Below are 15,443 nucleotides of genomic sequence, written 5' to 3' on the forward strand. Positions count from 1 at the left end.
TTGCATCAGACTGCAAAATTAGATTTACTGGTTGAAGGACACAAAACATTTCAAATTTAAGCTCACAATCTATGGTGTTCAAAGAATAAGGCTTTCATCACTATAGATATTTAGCAGAGGCAATATACCATAACTCAAGGATTTTGTAAACAAGATTTCTGTACTATACGGAATATTATATTAAAATCTTAAATCTTGATTCTAGAGCACCCTTCTAAAGTAAAATTTCTATTATTCTATTAAATGGGAAACTAAACCCTTATAGTACCACTTTTTTTGGTCATTAGTTTTGGCCAAGGCTTTTGACCTCTCGTGATGTAGGTTGTCAATGACCGAGACTGTGCATTTCTTGCTCTTACCATGCATCTACCACCAGGTGGTGATGCTCTCTTAAGCCTCACAAAATATCCTCAGGTGAGTTGATGTTCTGTTAGTTGTTCTTTTTTTTATTAGCTACTTATGTAACTTTTTTTTCCTACTAAGCTAGCAAAAATATTTGCTAGTATTAATTTATTAATTTGTAAAAATCAGTAAGAGGCACACATCAAGGCGTAAATTAGGGACTTTCAGTTAAATTGTTAGTTTTGTTTAATTTTAATTTATTTTAACCTTAAGTTGTAACTTTGCTTAGGCTTTCTTCCTAAAATAAGAGGTTTTATTCCTTGATACGCAGGAATATCACAGGGATCTGGCGTGAAGCATACATATTATTAGCTGAGGCATACAAATTTCCTTCTTGTTCTGTAGCTCCGAGCCCTAAGGGAGCCGACAAGGGGTGTTTTTCTTACTTCAAGTCTAGACCACTTTTCCAACTTAATGAGCCTGTGAACCTAATCATTTATTTTTCTCTTCATACATGGCAGAACTGCTGAAAATGAAAATTTCATTCTTTGATTTGAAGAACAACAATAACAAAAAATAAAATGCCAATAATCTTGCCTGTTCCTTCTCAACTTCCTCTCTTGTCCCCTAGTGGTATTCCAACTATGCAAACCTCCTCAGCCACTACACCCTCCCCTACCTTTTGAACATTTCTGGCTTCTATTGTACAGAGAAAATTGAGGCGATCAAGGAAGGAAAAGCCCTTGGCTTTCTGCCCAACATCTATAAACTTACCTGTATGTGTACCTGGTCTCCTTCTAGTCACAGAGGAAGAGATGACACTTCTCCTGCTTTAGGCTAATCCCTCCATCTGTTTTCTTGAGTTTGGTTTGTGTATGTGTATGTCCTAAAATATATGGTCAATTTCGGTGAATGTTCTTCGGGCGTTCTTTGTTTTCAGGTTTATATCCATTAGGATTAGGTGCAGGTACATATAACAGAGACCCAACTGTAACAGCATAACGACACAAGGATTTTTTTTTTGCAAGAAAAAAATATCTACAGTTAGGTAGTCCAGGGTAGTACGGCAGCTTTACAAAGTTGTTAGGAACCCAAGATCGTTCATATTCACCGTTCACACGTCCTTGTCTTCATGCTCCGAGACGATGCTAGAGCTCAGCCATCATATCCATTTTTTCTGGATAAGGAAGAAAAGGAACGATCTGCCTTTTTCTCTTTAAGGAGATTTCTCAGAAGTTCCACACTATACTTCTTCTTCCACCTCATTACTTAGAGCTTAGTTGTGTGGCTATATCTATATGCAGGGAAGTCTGGGAATGTAGTATTTTAGCTGGGCACATTGCTGTCCCAAATAAATCAGTTCTGTTATTGAGAAGGGACATGGCAGTTTGACATACATCAGAGTTAACATTAATTATGTTATTTAGTTCTCCATATCTTTTTTTCATTTTACTTGATCTTTCATGGACTGAGAGAGGTGGATTATTATCTTTTATTGCTTACGTATATTTTTCCTTTTGTTTTTGCGCTATATGAATCTATTTGGTACATATATACTCATAATGTAATATCTTTATTGGAAATTGCACACTAATAGCATTTAAATGTTCTTTGTGTTTTTTAATGCAAATTGCCCAGAATTCTACCTACTTAGATTAAAAAATATGATGCTTGCTTTTTTTTTGTTTGCACCTACATGCATACTTTTGACCAGCCTTTCATTTTTAATCTTTCTTAACCACTTATTTATAGTTATGTATTTTTTGTAAATAGTACTGAGTTAGGTTTTGCCTTGTGAGCTAATTTGAAAATCTTTTTTTTTTTTCATAAGTAAGTTTAGCCCACTTATGTTTATTGATGTGACAAATATATCTGACCTTAGTCTGCTATTTAGAAATATTATTGTATGGTTTTATAGGTTAAAAAAACTTTCAACAAATGTTTTTTAAAATTTATTTCTTCTAATATTTAGAAAAGTTTGTACGTTCTATTTGTTACCTTTATAAAGCTTTACACAATACACTAGATCTTTTCTCTTTCTTGGAGAATAACCATACTTATTAATATCCTATTATAAGAAATGATGAAATTAGTACATATTGTCTTCTTTTCTGCTCTTCTACCTCTCTGCCACCATATGATTTTGATCAATTACGTGCTTTTTAATAATGTTCACCTTAGGAATGTCAAATATCCATATATTGGTGGATTTGTTGGTTTTAGACGTCATCTCTTGACTCCTAGCTGTTTTTCTTTATAGTTCAATGGTTTTCACTTTATGCATTTTGAAACTCCTTACTCGTTTAAGATTATTATGTCTTCTTGCTGAATTGACCCCTTCATCGTTATGTGATACCTCTCTTTATCCCTAGTGATAGTCTCTATTCTGAAGTCTATTTTTTCCAATATTAACAGAGCCCCTTAAGCTTTTTTAAAAAAATTAGTGTTGCATTTCTTATCTTTGCTTTACAGTATGTAATATCTCTATTTTCTCTGGTTGCCTTAAGGTTTTTTTTTCTATCTTTGGTTTTCAGCAGTTTGACTATGATTTGTGTTTTTTTTTTTCTACTTCTGCTTGCGTTTTTCTGAGGTTCTTAGATTTCTGATTTGTTGTGCTATATTAATTTTGGAAAATTCTTGGCCATTATCCCTTCATATATTTCTTCTGTCCTCTTCTCCCGCTGGTCTTTTTCTGTGATTCCACTTACACATGTGTTAGACAATTATACGTTATCTTGCAACTTTTAGATTCTCTATTCTGTCTTTCTTTTGATCTCCTTTCTCTTTTTGATTCAAATTGAAAGCTTTCTATTGACCCATCTTTTTTTTTTTTTTTTTTTTGTGAGAAAGATCAGCCCTGAGCTAACATCCATGCTAATCCTCCTCTTTTGCCGAGGAAGACCGGCTCTGAGCTAACATCTATTGCCAATCCTCCTCCTTTTTTTTTTCCCTCAAAGCCCCAGTAGATAGTTGTATGTTGTAGTTGCACATCCTTCTAGTTGCTGTATATGGGATGCGGCCTCAGCATGGCCGGAGAAGCGGTGCATCGGTGTGCGACCGGGATCCGAACCCGGGCCACCAGTAGCGGAGCATGAGCACTTAACCGCTAAGCCACGGGGCCGCCCCTATTGACCCATCTTCAAGGTCATTGATTCTTTCCTCCGCTGTGTTCTGCCTGCTGCTAAGACTCTTGAAGCAATTCTTTGATTCTCTTTAACAGTTCCATCTCTGCTGACATTTCCCACAAGTCCTTGCATACTGTCCACCTTTTCCATGATATCATTCAACTTATTAATTGTAAGTATTTTAATTTCCCTGCTTGGTAATTGTAACATGTGGGTTATCTCTGGGTCTGGTTCTGTTGATTGCTTTGTCATTTGACAACGGATTTTTTTCTTGCTCTTTCAGGGGTGGGGATTTTTCTGTGTTTTGTCTCCCTTGCCCCAGAAGCCAAACTCTCATGACAGTTTCTTGCCCCAACCCAAGTGAGCACTAGCCCCTGCTGGTAACAGTGCAGATCCTGGGCTGGAGAGGTTTTTCTGCCCCTACCCCTGGAGCAGAGTGCTTTTGCTTCTACCTTTCCTTTGGAAGCAGTGGCTCTATGCCTGGTCCCTGGCTGCGGGAGGATTTCCTATCACTCTCCCAGTGGCTTGAAGCTTCTGCTTCATAAGAGGAAAAAGCCTAGGGAAGAAGGTGGGGTTTCGTGTCTGTGCATCATCAAGGAGGACTCTCTCTGCTTTCCTTACCTGCTCCCAGTTTTTCTTGTGAGCTGGTGGAGGCCAGTGGAAAAGAGCTGATTCCTCTGAGCACGGGGTTCCCAGTTATTCTAAAGTGTTACATTAGCTCACACTTAACCTTTATAAGTTTATTAAAATTTTAGCAGTTTTCTTCGTACCTGTTCCATGACAGCCAACTCTTCACCCTGTGCTCTGCCAAAGTGAAATATTGTACATGTCTCATCTCTTGTGGTCACTCCTTAGAATTCCATTTACTTGGTTGCCTTATGACTGTAGCTCTTGGATGGGCTTGAGAATGAAAATTATGATTTTGTGGATTATACAGTTCTTTCTCATTGGTAGAGAGAGAGCAGTATCGTCTTGTGGCTTCCTGTAGCCTAAGCACGATATTGTTGGAATGGAAGTGTAATATATGTACTCTTCTGTGACTTTTTCTTTATACTTTATATTATGTTCTTGAAATTGAGCCATGTTGATTGAAGTAGGGCTAGTTCATTCATTTTCACTGCTGTGTGTGTGTAACACATTTTATTTTCCTGTAGTTTTTATGTCTTCCAGTATCTTGCTCCACAATGTATCCTCATTGTCTACTAGTAAATATTTTCAGATTCTTCATATTAGCTTCTTCTGCTCATATATGAACTTGCTTGGTCTCATCTCAGGATAAAAGTTTGCTCTCTTGATCTTTAGTTCACTTTTGGCTGTTGCCCCATCTGTTCATACGCTTATGTATTACTTATATTTCTTCCTTTTTAAATTTCCCAACTTTTATTGTGGTGTTCATAGTTTTTTTACTGCTTTGAAAGAACTATATTAAAGGTTTTAATCTGTTGTCTGTCATATATCTTGCAAGCTTATTATCCTGGGCTGTCATATGTCTTTTTATTTTATGTGTATTTTTCCATTAAATCAGAGTTAAAATTTTTCTTTTGCCAACACGTCTATTGAATTTTCTAGTTTACACTTGCTAAATGAAAGTTCATGTGCAAGGTAAAGATATTATAATTAGATATTATAATTTAAAAGAAATGAATACTTATAAAGCAAAAATTATTATTACTGGCATTAAAATTGGGATAACATTCACTATCAGGAATACACATGGAATGAGTTGTTTTGGATAGCTAAAATTTAAAGGTGATAATTTTAGTAATAAAAATTTAAAAAGTCCACCTCTTTAGTAATGAATCTTAATCATTTTTATTTTTATCTGAAATGTATATTTGGCTGCCTTTTTAAAAGCAAAGGAAAGGTTTATTATTGTATGTGCATAATGTCTCCCACATTTGCTTCTAGCCTCAATGCATGAATTTTTAAATTGCTAATTTACTTATGTAAATATTGATCAATTTTGCTTTATTACTAAGTTTGGATTACTGAGCATGTAATAATTGTTAATGTATTCATTTGAACCAAAATTTTTTTTTTTTTTTTTTAAAGATTTTATTTATTCAGCTTTTTCCCCCCAAAGCCCCAGTAGACAGTTGTATGTCATAGGTTCACATCCTTCTAGTTGCTGTACGCGGGACTCGGCCTCGCATTGGACAGAGAAGTGGTGCCTCCGGGCGCTCCCGGGATCCGAACCCGGGCCGCCAGCATCAGAGCGCGCGCACTTAACCACCAAGCCACAGAGCCGGCCCTGAACCAAAATTTAATTACAACAAATGATATTGAACTTAATTTTCCCCTTTCCTTAATGACTTTAGCTTATCATCAGCGAGGGTACTGTACTGTCATACCAAGATGCTCTCTGGATTGGGTAATGATTTTGGGATGTTTGTCTTCCCCTAAATGGTTCCAAACTAGTATGTTTTGATTTACTATGTCTGTTTTTTATAGCACTTCTTACTTCTGCTTTATTATCAGGTTGATATTTACCACTTCTCACTAAAATTAATGTTTCTGACTCTTAACTTTCTCCCCTACTTTTAATTTTGGTACTTTTAATCTGCTGTGAGCCAGAAATTAAACAATAAGACTTTTGAAAATTTCCTACAAAATAAGAGACAGAGGGAGTTTTCATATGCTACTGTATATGTAGTTTATTGATTAAACTTTTTATTAGCTATTTAGGTTATTTATTTCTTCATTTTTGCCTGTATTTTAAATAGGCAAATTTACTGCATAATTGAGTTCTGAATAGGTACAGTGATACTTATTACCACAAGCAAAGCTTGTGTGTAGCAAATTCCATGGAACATATGCTATTGTGACTACACTTTAAAAATAAATTCTAAATATATTCTCATTACGCAGAATTTAGGAATGAAACTAAAGTGACTTAGTTGTTCTATAACAAATTAATCAGTGAATAGATCAACAGGGAGCAGGGGGAGAAGTTATATAGATACTATGACATCCCTTTGTCTTCCTTCTTCCTGCCTCCAAAGTATCTTTTTTTGAGATGTTTTATTTTGTTGAGAATTTAAAGGAGTTAGTTTAGATAATAGGGATATTTAATAACAAAATCATGCTAAAGTAATTTGAGGAAATAGGATCTGATATTAACAACCTGTCACTAAAAAAAACCTAATATCCAAAATGAACTAGGCAAAAGCAGAAAAGTTAGTTGACTTCTTTAAAAAAAGATACAGCAACTTACAGCCAATGCAGTCTTGGCATGTGCTGACAAAGAGGTTTATCTGGCAAATGGGTGAGGACATTATTCATCAGCGCTCTAAAAAAGAAAAGAAACAAAAGAAGGCACATTTTTCTGGTTCTTTTCTCAATTTAAGTCAAACATGGTATTATCAATATTCTTATAAAACCACAAAAATTTATTGTTAGTTGTCTTCTTTCTCTAATTTTTATATTTTTAAATTTCTAATTTTTTCTGTAAGTCTTGTTATATTTAAGTGATTGTTAGTATTAAAATTCAACAAATGAGGGGCCGGCCCACTGGCGCAAGCGGTTAGGTGTGCACACTCTGCTGCGGCGGCCCGGGGTCCGCCGGTTCGGATCCCGGGCGCGCACCGACGCACTGCTTGGCAAGCCATGCTGTGGCGGCGTCCCATATAAAGTGGAGGAAGATGGCACGGATGTTAGCCCAGGGCCAGTCTTCCTCAGCAAAAAAAGAGGAGGATTGGCAGATGTTAGCACAGGGCTGATCTCCCCACAAAAAAAAATAAATAAATAAATAAAAAAATTCAACAAATGATAGCCAACATACGGAGGGAGCAGTAATGCCAGTAATTGAAAAAAAGCCTGTGCCATTTAATAGTGGGTGATTAGTGAAATAGTGAAAAGGAGGTGATTTTAAATGAATGTTATTTTTCTTTACCAAGATTAATCTACAGTGGGAATGGTGTGCTTAAGAATATTTCAATAAGATACGATAGTGTGGCTGTATTCCGTTTTGATGGTCTGACATTCTAGAAGACAAAAGACCTTATGAAATTGTTAGAACTACAAAATAGCCTCATAGATTATGATTAAGAGATAGTTTTTAGTTGAAAAGGCCTTTTTAGAGTTTTAACAATTCCAAATTTAATACTGTTAAACTGAAAGCAGTAATTTTGTATTCATGTCTTTTCCTTCAATTGAAATATTTGCTTTAATTTGTAGTACTTACAAGAGAATAAGAGAATTCAGTCCATAAAATGTTAGTGGAGAAATTCGACTGAGGTGATTATCTTCAATTATCCTGCCAGCCAGAAGAAAAACATTGATTCACTTCTATAATTTTAGAAAATAAAAAGTAATATTATAAAATGCCACATAAATTAAACATACAGCCATTCTAGTCTGTGGAGATCTTCAAAAACACCCGGCTTCAAGAAGGTTATTCTGTTATGACTGAGATACCTGAAAAAGGAGGAAGGACTACAATAAATTTGTTCCTTCTAGATCTCTTACAATAAGGAAAGGAAAGGCAATAAGCATCCATCTTAAACTTTCTTATATACTATTCTCGTCATGCCATTTCCCTGCCTTTGGATCTCCGAAAGTTCTTTATCACTTACCTTTTCATGTCTAGCTTTTAATTTCCCCTTAATTAATTAATTAATCACTCTATTTATTAATTCATTTGTTCATTTATTCATCAAATTGTTTTGAGTACCTACCCAATGCGCTGTGCTAGGTGTATCATCCCTTCTTTGAGGGGTTTTGAGTCTAGAAGGAAGACAGCACATGAACAGGGTATTACAGCAACATAGGGAGAAGAAAGAAGTGTATAATGCATGGCCGCTCTGACACTGCAGAGGAGGAAGCAGCTGGCTTTGCTGGGAGTGGGGACTGCAGAGTATGAGGGAGCGGGGAGGAGGCACAGTTTAGAAGAGTCATGGATGAAGACGTCATTCACAAAGCAAAGTATCGGTAGGAGCTATACTAGGCGGAGGAGATCGCTTATACAAAAGCAAGGAGGATAAGAGAGAGTAACAAGTTAAGGGATCACCAGAAAATTCAGTGCAACCTCACCATGAAGGGGCTGTAAGGAGAGACAGGAGATGAACCTGGGGGGCAGGTAGGGGCTTCTTCTGGAAAAAAAGACATTGCATGCCTTGCTAAAGAGTGTAACCCCATCTTACCTACCCAAGTTGACTTACTCATCGGCAGAGTGAACCAACTCTCTGTTCTTCTATGTAGATCTCCTCCTCTTGCCATGTTTATTCCTATATCTCAGTCTCTTTAGTGCAGCAATTCACTGCTCTGACTCTGTCAGTCAGTTTGATTCCTAGCTTTACTACTTGTTAATGGTATGACCTTAAGCAAGCAATTAACTCTGAAAGCTTTAGTTCCCCCAACTCTAAAATGGAGATAATATTAGTACTTAGTTTATTGAGTTGTTGTAATATTTCAGGCAATGTATGTCATAGGCACTCAGTGCATATTATTTATTGTAACAATATCTCTGTTCGTGCCTCTCACTCCAATTTCTTTCCTCTTCTTTTTCCTCTCTGCCTATGATTCATATGCAAGAATTAGTCCAAATTTTACTTCCACTGATACATGGACCACACTGATTTCTCTCTTTTCTTTAGTCTGACAGATCTTAGAGCTGACATCCTGTAAAATTTCTCCTGCTAGGAATCTTCCCTTCCCTGGAAGGTTTGACTTTTGCTTAGGGGTAGCAAGGGATGATGCCCCATATTAGAGCCACTTCCTTCCCTCCCTTGCACACCTGGAGCCCCAGTTGGGCACAGGAAGAGGTAAAGAATAGCTTCAAAACACCCCTGAACACTTCAGGGGCTCCCTTAAAAGCCAGTAGAAATCCCCCAGGTAAAGGCATTTGATTCACCCCTGTACCCTATGCTCATCTTTTAGCCAGTCTTCTTTATTTTTCAGAGCCATCTTTCACTGCTCTGGATCCAAAATAGTCACTCCTTCCAGTGAATCATAATAGCAGTTGTGGTCTGAACAACATAGGTTTAGGTCTTAATTGAGTAATCTCTTTTATCGTTCTCTAATTGTGTTTTGACATTGTTTCCACACCATAGAACATAAGCTTCTGGAGAGCAAGAGGCATACCTCTCCCCAGTGGTAGCACAGTGCTCCACCTGAAATACTAAGGTGTAAGCTGCTGGAAGGCAGCATGTCTGACTTATCTTTCTATGCCCCCCATGGTGTCTAGCTGAAGAACTTGCATACTGTGAGGGTTAATGAATATTTATGGACAAAGGAAGAGTAGTTATCTAATGGTTATCTGTGAAAAACCAGAAGTATGTGACATCTTTAACACCTAAACAACATTCCAGTGCTAGGAAAAAACCATAGAACCAGATGGAAGACACTTTTAAATTTACTCCCCAGTTCTGTACTATCTTTCAAGAGCTTCCTCCACATCCATTGAACATTAAACCAAGCAGATACTCTTTAGTAAGTTTTGAATAGATTCATGCAGGGTTGGAGAGAAAGATAGTTGGGAGCCTGACAAGAATGAGTCCAATATTAACTTTGAGTAGATTCCTAAGACACAAAAGAGCAGGGATGGGTTAGAAGGAAAGAGGACCTGGCTAAAATGGTTACTGTTAAGACTTTGAGTCTCCAGTAGCCTTCTTCCATTTTGCTAGCAAATGATTAGGTGGCCTTCTTGACTCAATCCCAAATTCTGATTCCGCCAGCTAGGAATCTGACCGGAAAGAGTTTCTTGGGTTAAGGATAAAAAGTGGGGTAGGATAGAAAGCAAGAGGGCAGAAAAGGAAATACAGGAAGTTGTTTACTTATGTGATTTTTGGTTAGATTTCCATTCAATAACTTCTTCTAGGAGGTAAGGTCTAGCTGCTTGGTAGAACTCAATGAAATGGAGCTTTAAGAAAGACTATTTTAAAGATTTTATTTATTTATTTTTTCCCCCCAAAGCCCAGTAGATAGTTGTACGTCATAGCTGCACATTCTTCTAGTTGCTGTATGTGGGACGCGGCCTCAGCATGACCAGAGAAGCAGTGTGTCGGTGCGCAGCCGGGATCCGAACCCGGGCCGCCAGCAGCAGAGCGCACGCACTTAACCACTAAGCCACGGGGCCGGCCCGAGAAAGACTATTTTAAAAAGCTTTGTTCTTAACCAAATGAGATACCACTTCACACCTATAAGGATGGCTGTTATAAAACAAAACAAAACTACACATAACAAAACAACAAACCCCAGAAAATACCAAGAGTTGATGAGGATGTGGAGGAATTGGAACCCTTGTGCATTACTGGTGGGAATATAAAATGATGCAGATGTGGTGGAAAACAGTACGGTGCTTCCTCAAAAAAGTCAAACATAGAATTGTCATATGACCCAGCAATTCCACTTCTGCAAATATACCCAAAAGAATTGAATGTAAAGACTCAAACATATATCTGTATACCAATGTTCAGAGCAGCATTATTCACAATAGCCAAAAGGTGGACACAATTTAAATGTCCATTGATGGATGAATGGATAAACAAAATGTGGTATATACACACAACGGAATATTTTTCAGCCTTAAAAAGGAAGGAAGTTCTAACATATGCTACAACATTGATGAATGTTGAATACATTATGCTAAGTGAGATAAGCCTGACACAAAAGGGCAAATATTTTATGATTCTACTTATATGAGTTACCTAGAGTAGTCAGATTCATAGACACAGAGAGTAGAACGGTGGTTGTCGGGTAGAGGAGAGGGGAAGGGGAATTAGTGTTTAACGGGTAATGAAGTCTTAGTTGGGGAAGATGAAAAAGTTCTGGAGATGGACAGTTGCACAATAATATGGATGTACTGAATGCTGCTAAACTATATACTTAAAAATGTTTAAAATGGTAAATTTTGTTATATATATTTTACCACAATAAAAAAGGGCTTTGTTCTTTAAAACTTATAGTGCCTTGTATATTCGTAAAAGCAGAATTAGTGGAAAGAGAATAACTAGGGAAGTCTTTGGATTTTCTCCTTCATAAATTTTAATGATATCAGATTTTCTTATTTTGATGAAGTTCATTCCACCATCATTCCTGTCACCATGGCTAATGGATAGTGAGTTCTTACTGTGTGCCAGGCACAGTGTGCCTATTCTTCCCATGGATTTTCTCATTTGTTTCTTACAACAACCCTGACGTAGGTACTGTTATAGTTTGTAATTTATAGTAGAGGGAATTGATGCTTAGAAAGAAAAATAAATTGCTTAAGTTCGCACACCTAGTGAGTGGTGGAGTCGGGACTCAGACTGAGGCCTGTCTGGCTCAGAATCCCGCGCACTTGGCACAATGCTCTCATACTGCACCCTCAGTCTACACATCTTCTAGGCACCGATGTGAATGGGAGGGCTGGTGTGGAGTGAAATGTATCAGGCTGACAGGCCACCGTGAAACAGGCAAATTAATTGGCACTGGTACTTACAGTTTAGTAAGACTGTACAGTCCTCTGAAAGCATAGATGGGTATGGATCTAATCTTATTGTTTTGCAGGCACCTGTGAAAATGATTATTAAAAGGAAAACGTAGTGAAAAAGAGTTTCAGTTTCGCAAGATGAACAGGGTTCTGTGGATGGATGGTGGTGATGGTTGTGCAAGAATGTGAATGTACTTAATGCCTCTGAGTGTATGCTTAAAAATGGTTAAGTGGTACATTTCATGTCATGTGTATTTTACCACAATTAAAAAAAATTTTTAAATTAAAAAAGGTAAACATAAAATAATTTAGTGACGCTGGATATCATGTCATTTTGTTTGGCTGTTAAATTCATGTAGGATTAGGCTAGTTTTTGTTTAGAAATTCTAGTTATAAAGGTGAACATATAATAGCTAAAATTTAATATTTGAATTTTCTATGAGTGAAACTTTAATGCATAGTAAGGCACTCACTAAATCAAATAGGCCTAGAAGCTAGACTTTTAAAACATTTCCTGCTATAATTCTTTAACCTATTAACTAACCTATAATTAACCTATAATTCAGGGTTCAACACAGTGCTGGCAAAACTACAAGGATGTGACATCTTTAAGAGCCCAAACCATATTCCATGTTAATCATAAATCTGCCCTGCAAGTCAACTTTAATTTTATTAATTTGACACCCCAAGCTTTGCTCCAAAAAGTGTTTGAGGAAATTTATAAAGAGTACATGTTACAAAATAGAAAACCAGAGATAAAAAGAGTCACGACTAGAAGAATATCAATTAGACTGGAATATCAAGCAAGAATGCAAGTTTGTATAGTTAACTAAAGTCTTACTGGAAGTTGGGACTTGAGTTAACTGGACGTCAAAGGAAATAGATACCAGAACACAAGCAAATTGCATCCTGTGCACCCATATAAAACTTTGCACTTCTATGTATACTGGCACCAGATTGTGGGGAATGACAAAGGAAGGGCTTCAAGCCTGAATTCTGGTTCTGAGTGCAGGTCACCACTGTCCTTTAGGGTTTTCTGAGTTTATATATAATTTTTAACAGATTTTAGGAGGTGTAAGGGATAAATCAAGATGAACGAATTTTCAGTTAATTGGAAATTTTTACTAAAAGAGATTCCCTATTTCTCCAACATGCAAGAAAACCTAACTTAGATTGTAAAATGTTATTATTAAATATATTACGCATCTAACAATTTCACAGAACACTCTGTGGCCCCAATCACGTAGTAGGTAAAGCATCTTTTTCACCAATACACAGAAAGACTTTAACATGCATTTATTTATTTGTTTCTAACTATTGAAATGATCTACTAAGCAATAAACTGTATTGCCTAGAGGTTGAGCCGAGCTATATCTCTAATAACCAATTAGAATTTTTTTTTTGGAATTAGGCTATTTTGATGTATTACCTGTAACAAATTGTTCAAGAATTAATTCAATGTTTATTGCATAAAAATGCTAAACTACTGTGTTACATAAACCTGAATTTTGATATTTAGATTTGAAGTCCTAACTCCTTTTAAACATGTGGACATAAGGTGGTGCTACAGATCAGAAAAATTCTTCCTACTCCAGAAAAGAAAATAGAATAGGGAAGTATTCTCTTGAAGTTTTTGTATCAGGCTTAATTTTGAAAAGCCCCTCTGATTGATAAACGTCTGGAACAAAGTTCTGAAAAGTCATTTTTATTGGAATTTTATTTTTCAAATATGAAACATTTTTCTGCATATTATTTGGTTTTGAGAACATTTCATCTAATGAAATGAATAAATTTTTCTTCTGATTCTGCTCTATTTCTGTTATCTTAAAGAAAAATGTACAGATAGATTATATCTACGTACCAGGTTTCTCTGCTGTAAAACCAAAACTAAAACCAATACAGGTATAAAAATGAAATCAGGAATTCTGAGACATTTTCCAGATAATGTGATTCAGGCACAGAATATTAAAACCCAACAGTTTAAGCATATGACAATATGATTTAGCCACTAAGTTGACCTAAATAACAGGTAAACATCACTTGTTTATTATGGATTTTGAGAGTACATACATAACCTTAAACTGAAGACACTAGTATGTCAGATACTATTCAAGGCCAAAATAAAACTCAACCTACAAGGCAGATGTGAAAATGGAATTAAGTCTCCCAAACAACGTGCTCAGGGGTTTCAAACCACTAGGACTTGCTATCTTAGGTGGAGATTGAATTTGCAAACATATGGAAGAAAATTCTTCACTACCTAATCTTGATGGCAGATCTGGTAAAATGTCATCACGCCTTTCTCTAAGGTGGGCATTGAAATGATCCATAGTAGAATAATGCACAGAGTAAAATCTCCCAAGTATCTTCATTTTAGGGGAGTGTAGTAGGAAGATTTACAGCACATATACTCCAGTTTCTTCAGGGATAGGTATCTGAGATTTTTCTAGAATGGCTTCTAGAATTGCTCAGCTAAGTAATTCCCCAAAAAGGGATTAGATTTAAAAAGTGGTACAGTGTTGGTCTCTGTAATAAACAGATATTCCAAAAAATGTAAGTTAATTTTAATACCACGAATTAAACTTTTTCTTACAGCTTCTGAAGGTCAGGGTACTTCTCGAAGCCGTCAGGAGGAAGCTTTCTAATTAAGTTCCACTGAAGTGACCTGAAATAAATGTAAATTTTAGTTTTTACTTAAAAGTTTTTTTCTTTAATTTTAAACTACAACAATATGGATAATGATAAACTTATTTACTTTAGCACCAACTTTCAGGAAACATTTATTTCACGATGTCACTCTCATATTCGTAGCATCATTTGAACTAGGTTTAACTCTTGATTTTGTATTGTTAAAGATATTTACCTTTTCTTAAATTTAGGTTACAACATTGTAATTCTGACAAAAAATTTTAAAAATAATGAAACTGGGAAAATAATTTTCAATTGTGTTCTCCTTTTCTATTTTAAAAAACATTAGAAAGCATCTCAGTTTTTGAGTGACTAAAAATAGTGTTTTCTTGTTTAAAACACGTTCAAGAACTTAAATAGTTTTATATTCCTCAATATTTCATTGCTCACATCCCATTACCTTTGCTTCCTTTTAAAATTAGTTTTGAAGGAAACTGTCAATTGGCACTTACAACTGAACATCTTTATTCAATTAGTGATCTCATTTCAATTTCTAATAAATTGTACAGAAGGATTTTTCCTTGTATCACAATTTGATAAGCAGCTTGACACAGACCAGGTTTGCATAATTGTGGTTGTATTGGAAAGGACATAAACCTTTCATTTTCTTTAGAAAATCACTATAGTATAAGGAAAAATATTTTATATACTTGAAAGAGACACAAGTGAGGTTCTCTGAGAGAACCCAAGAGGAAGAGGTTAAATGCACCTAAGTGGAGGGTTACTCTAGAGGGAAGGAAGACTTGTTTAAGGTCTCCTAAATATTTCTTAGAAAGTTGGGTTTTTATTAATAGAGCCTAGGATTTATAGGCTACTTCTTTCTAAATGATGCCAAATATTTTCACAAATAGCATTCTCTATACTTTCATATTACCCTA

At 36.0% G+C, this 15,443-nt stretch overlaps 1 protein-coding gene across 1 annotated transcript in view; it reads right to left on the reverse strand.

Annotated features, from left to right (window-relative positions):
- Positions 1-15,443, reverse strand: part of RXFP1 (relaxin family peptide receptor 1) — a 101,837-nt gene that overhangs the window by 22,113 nt on the left and 64,281 nt on the right. Inside the window, exons 5-9 of the mRNA XM_004420963.3 lie at positions 14,471-14,542; positions 11,887-11,958; positions 7,812-7,883; positions 7,651-7,722; positions 6,682-6,756 (exon numbers count right to left, since the gene is read on the reverse strand). Coding sequence (XP_004421020.1) covers positions 6,682-6,756; positions 7,651-7,722; positions 7,812-7,883; positions 11,887-11,958; positions 14,471-14,542 — 363 coding nt within the window. The remainder of the gene's footprint in view (positions 1-6,681; positions 6,757-7,650; positions 7,723-7,811; positions 7,884-11,886; positions 11,959-14,470; positions 14,543-15,443) is intronic.

Source organism: Ceratotherium simum, chromosome 12 (assembly GCF_057802395.1).
Source record: "Ceratotherium simum simum isolate JZ-2026a chromosome 12, ASM5780239v1, whole genome shotgun sequence".
Lineage (NCBI taxonomy): Eukaryota > Metazoa > Chordata > Mammalia > Perissodactyla > Rhinocerotidae > Ceratotherium > Ceratotherium simum.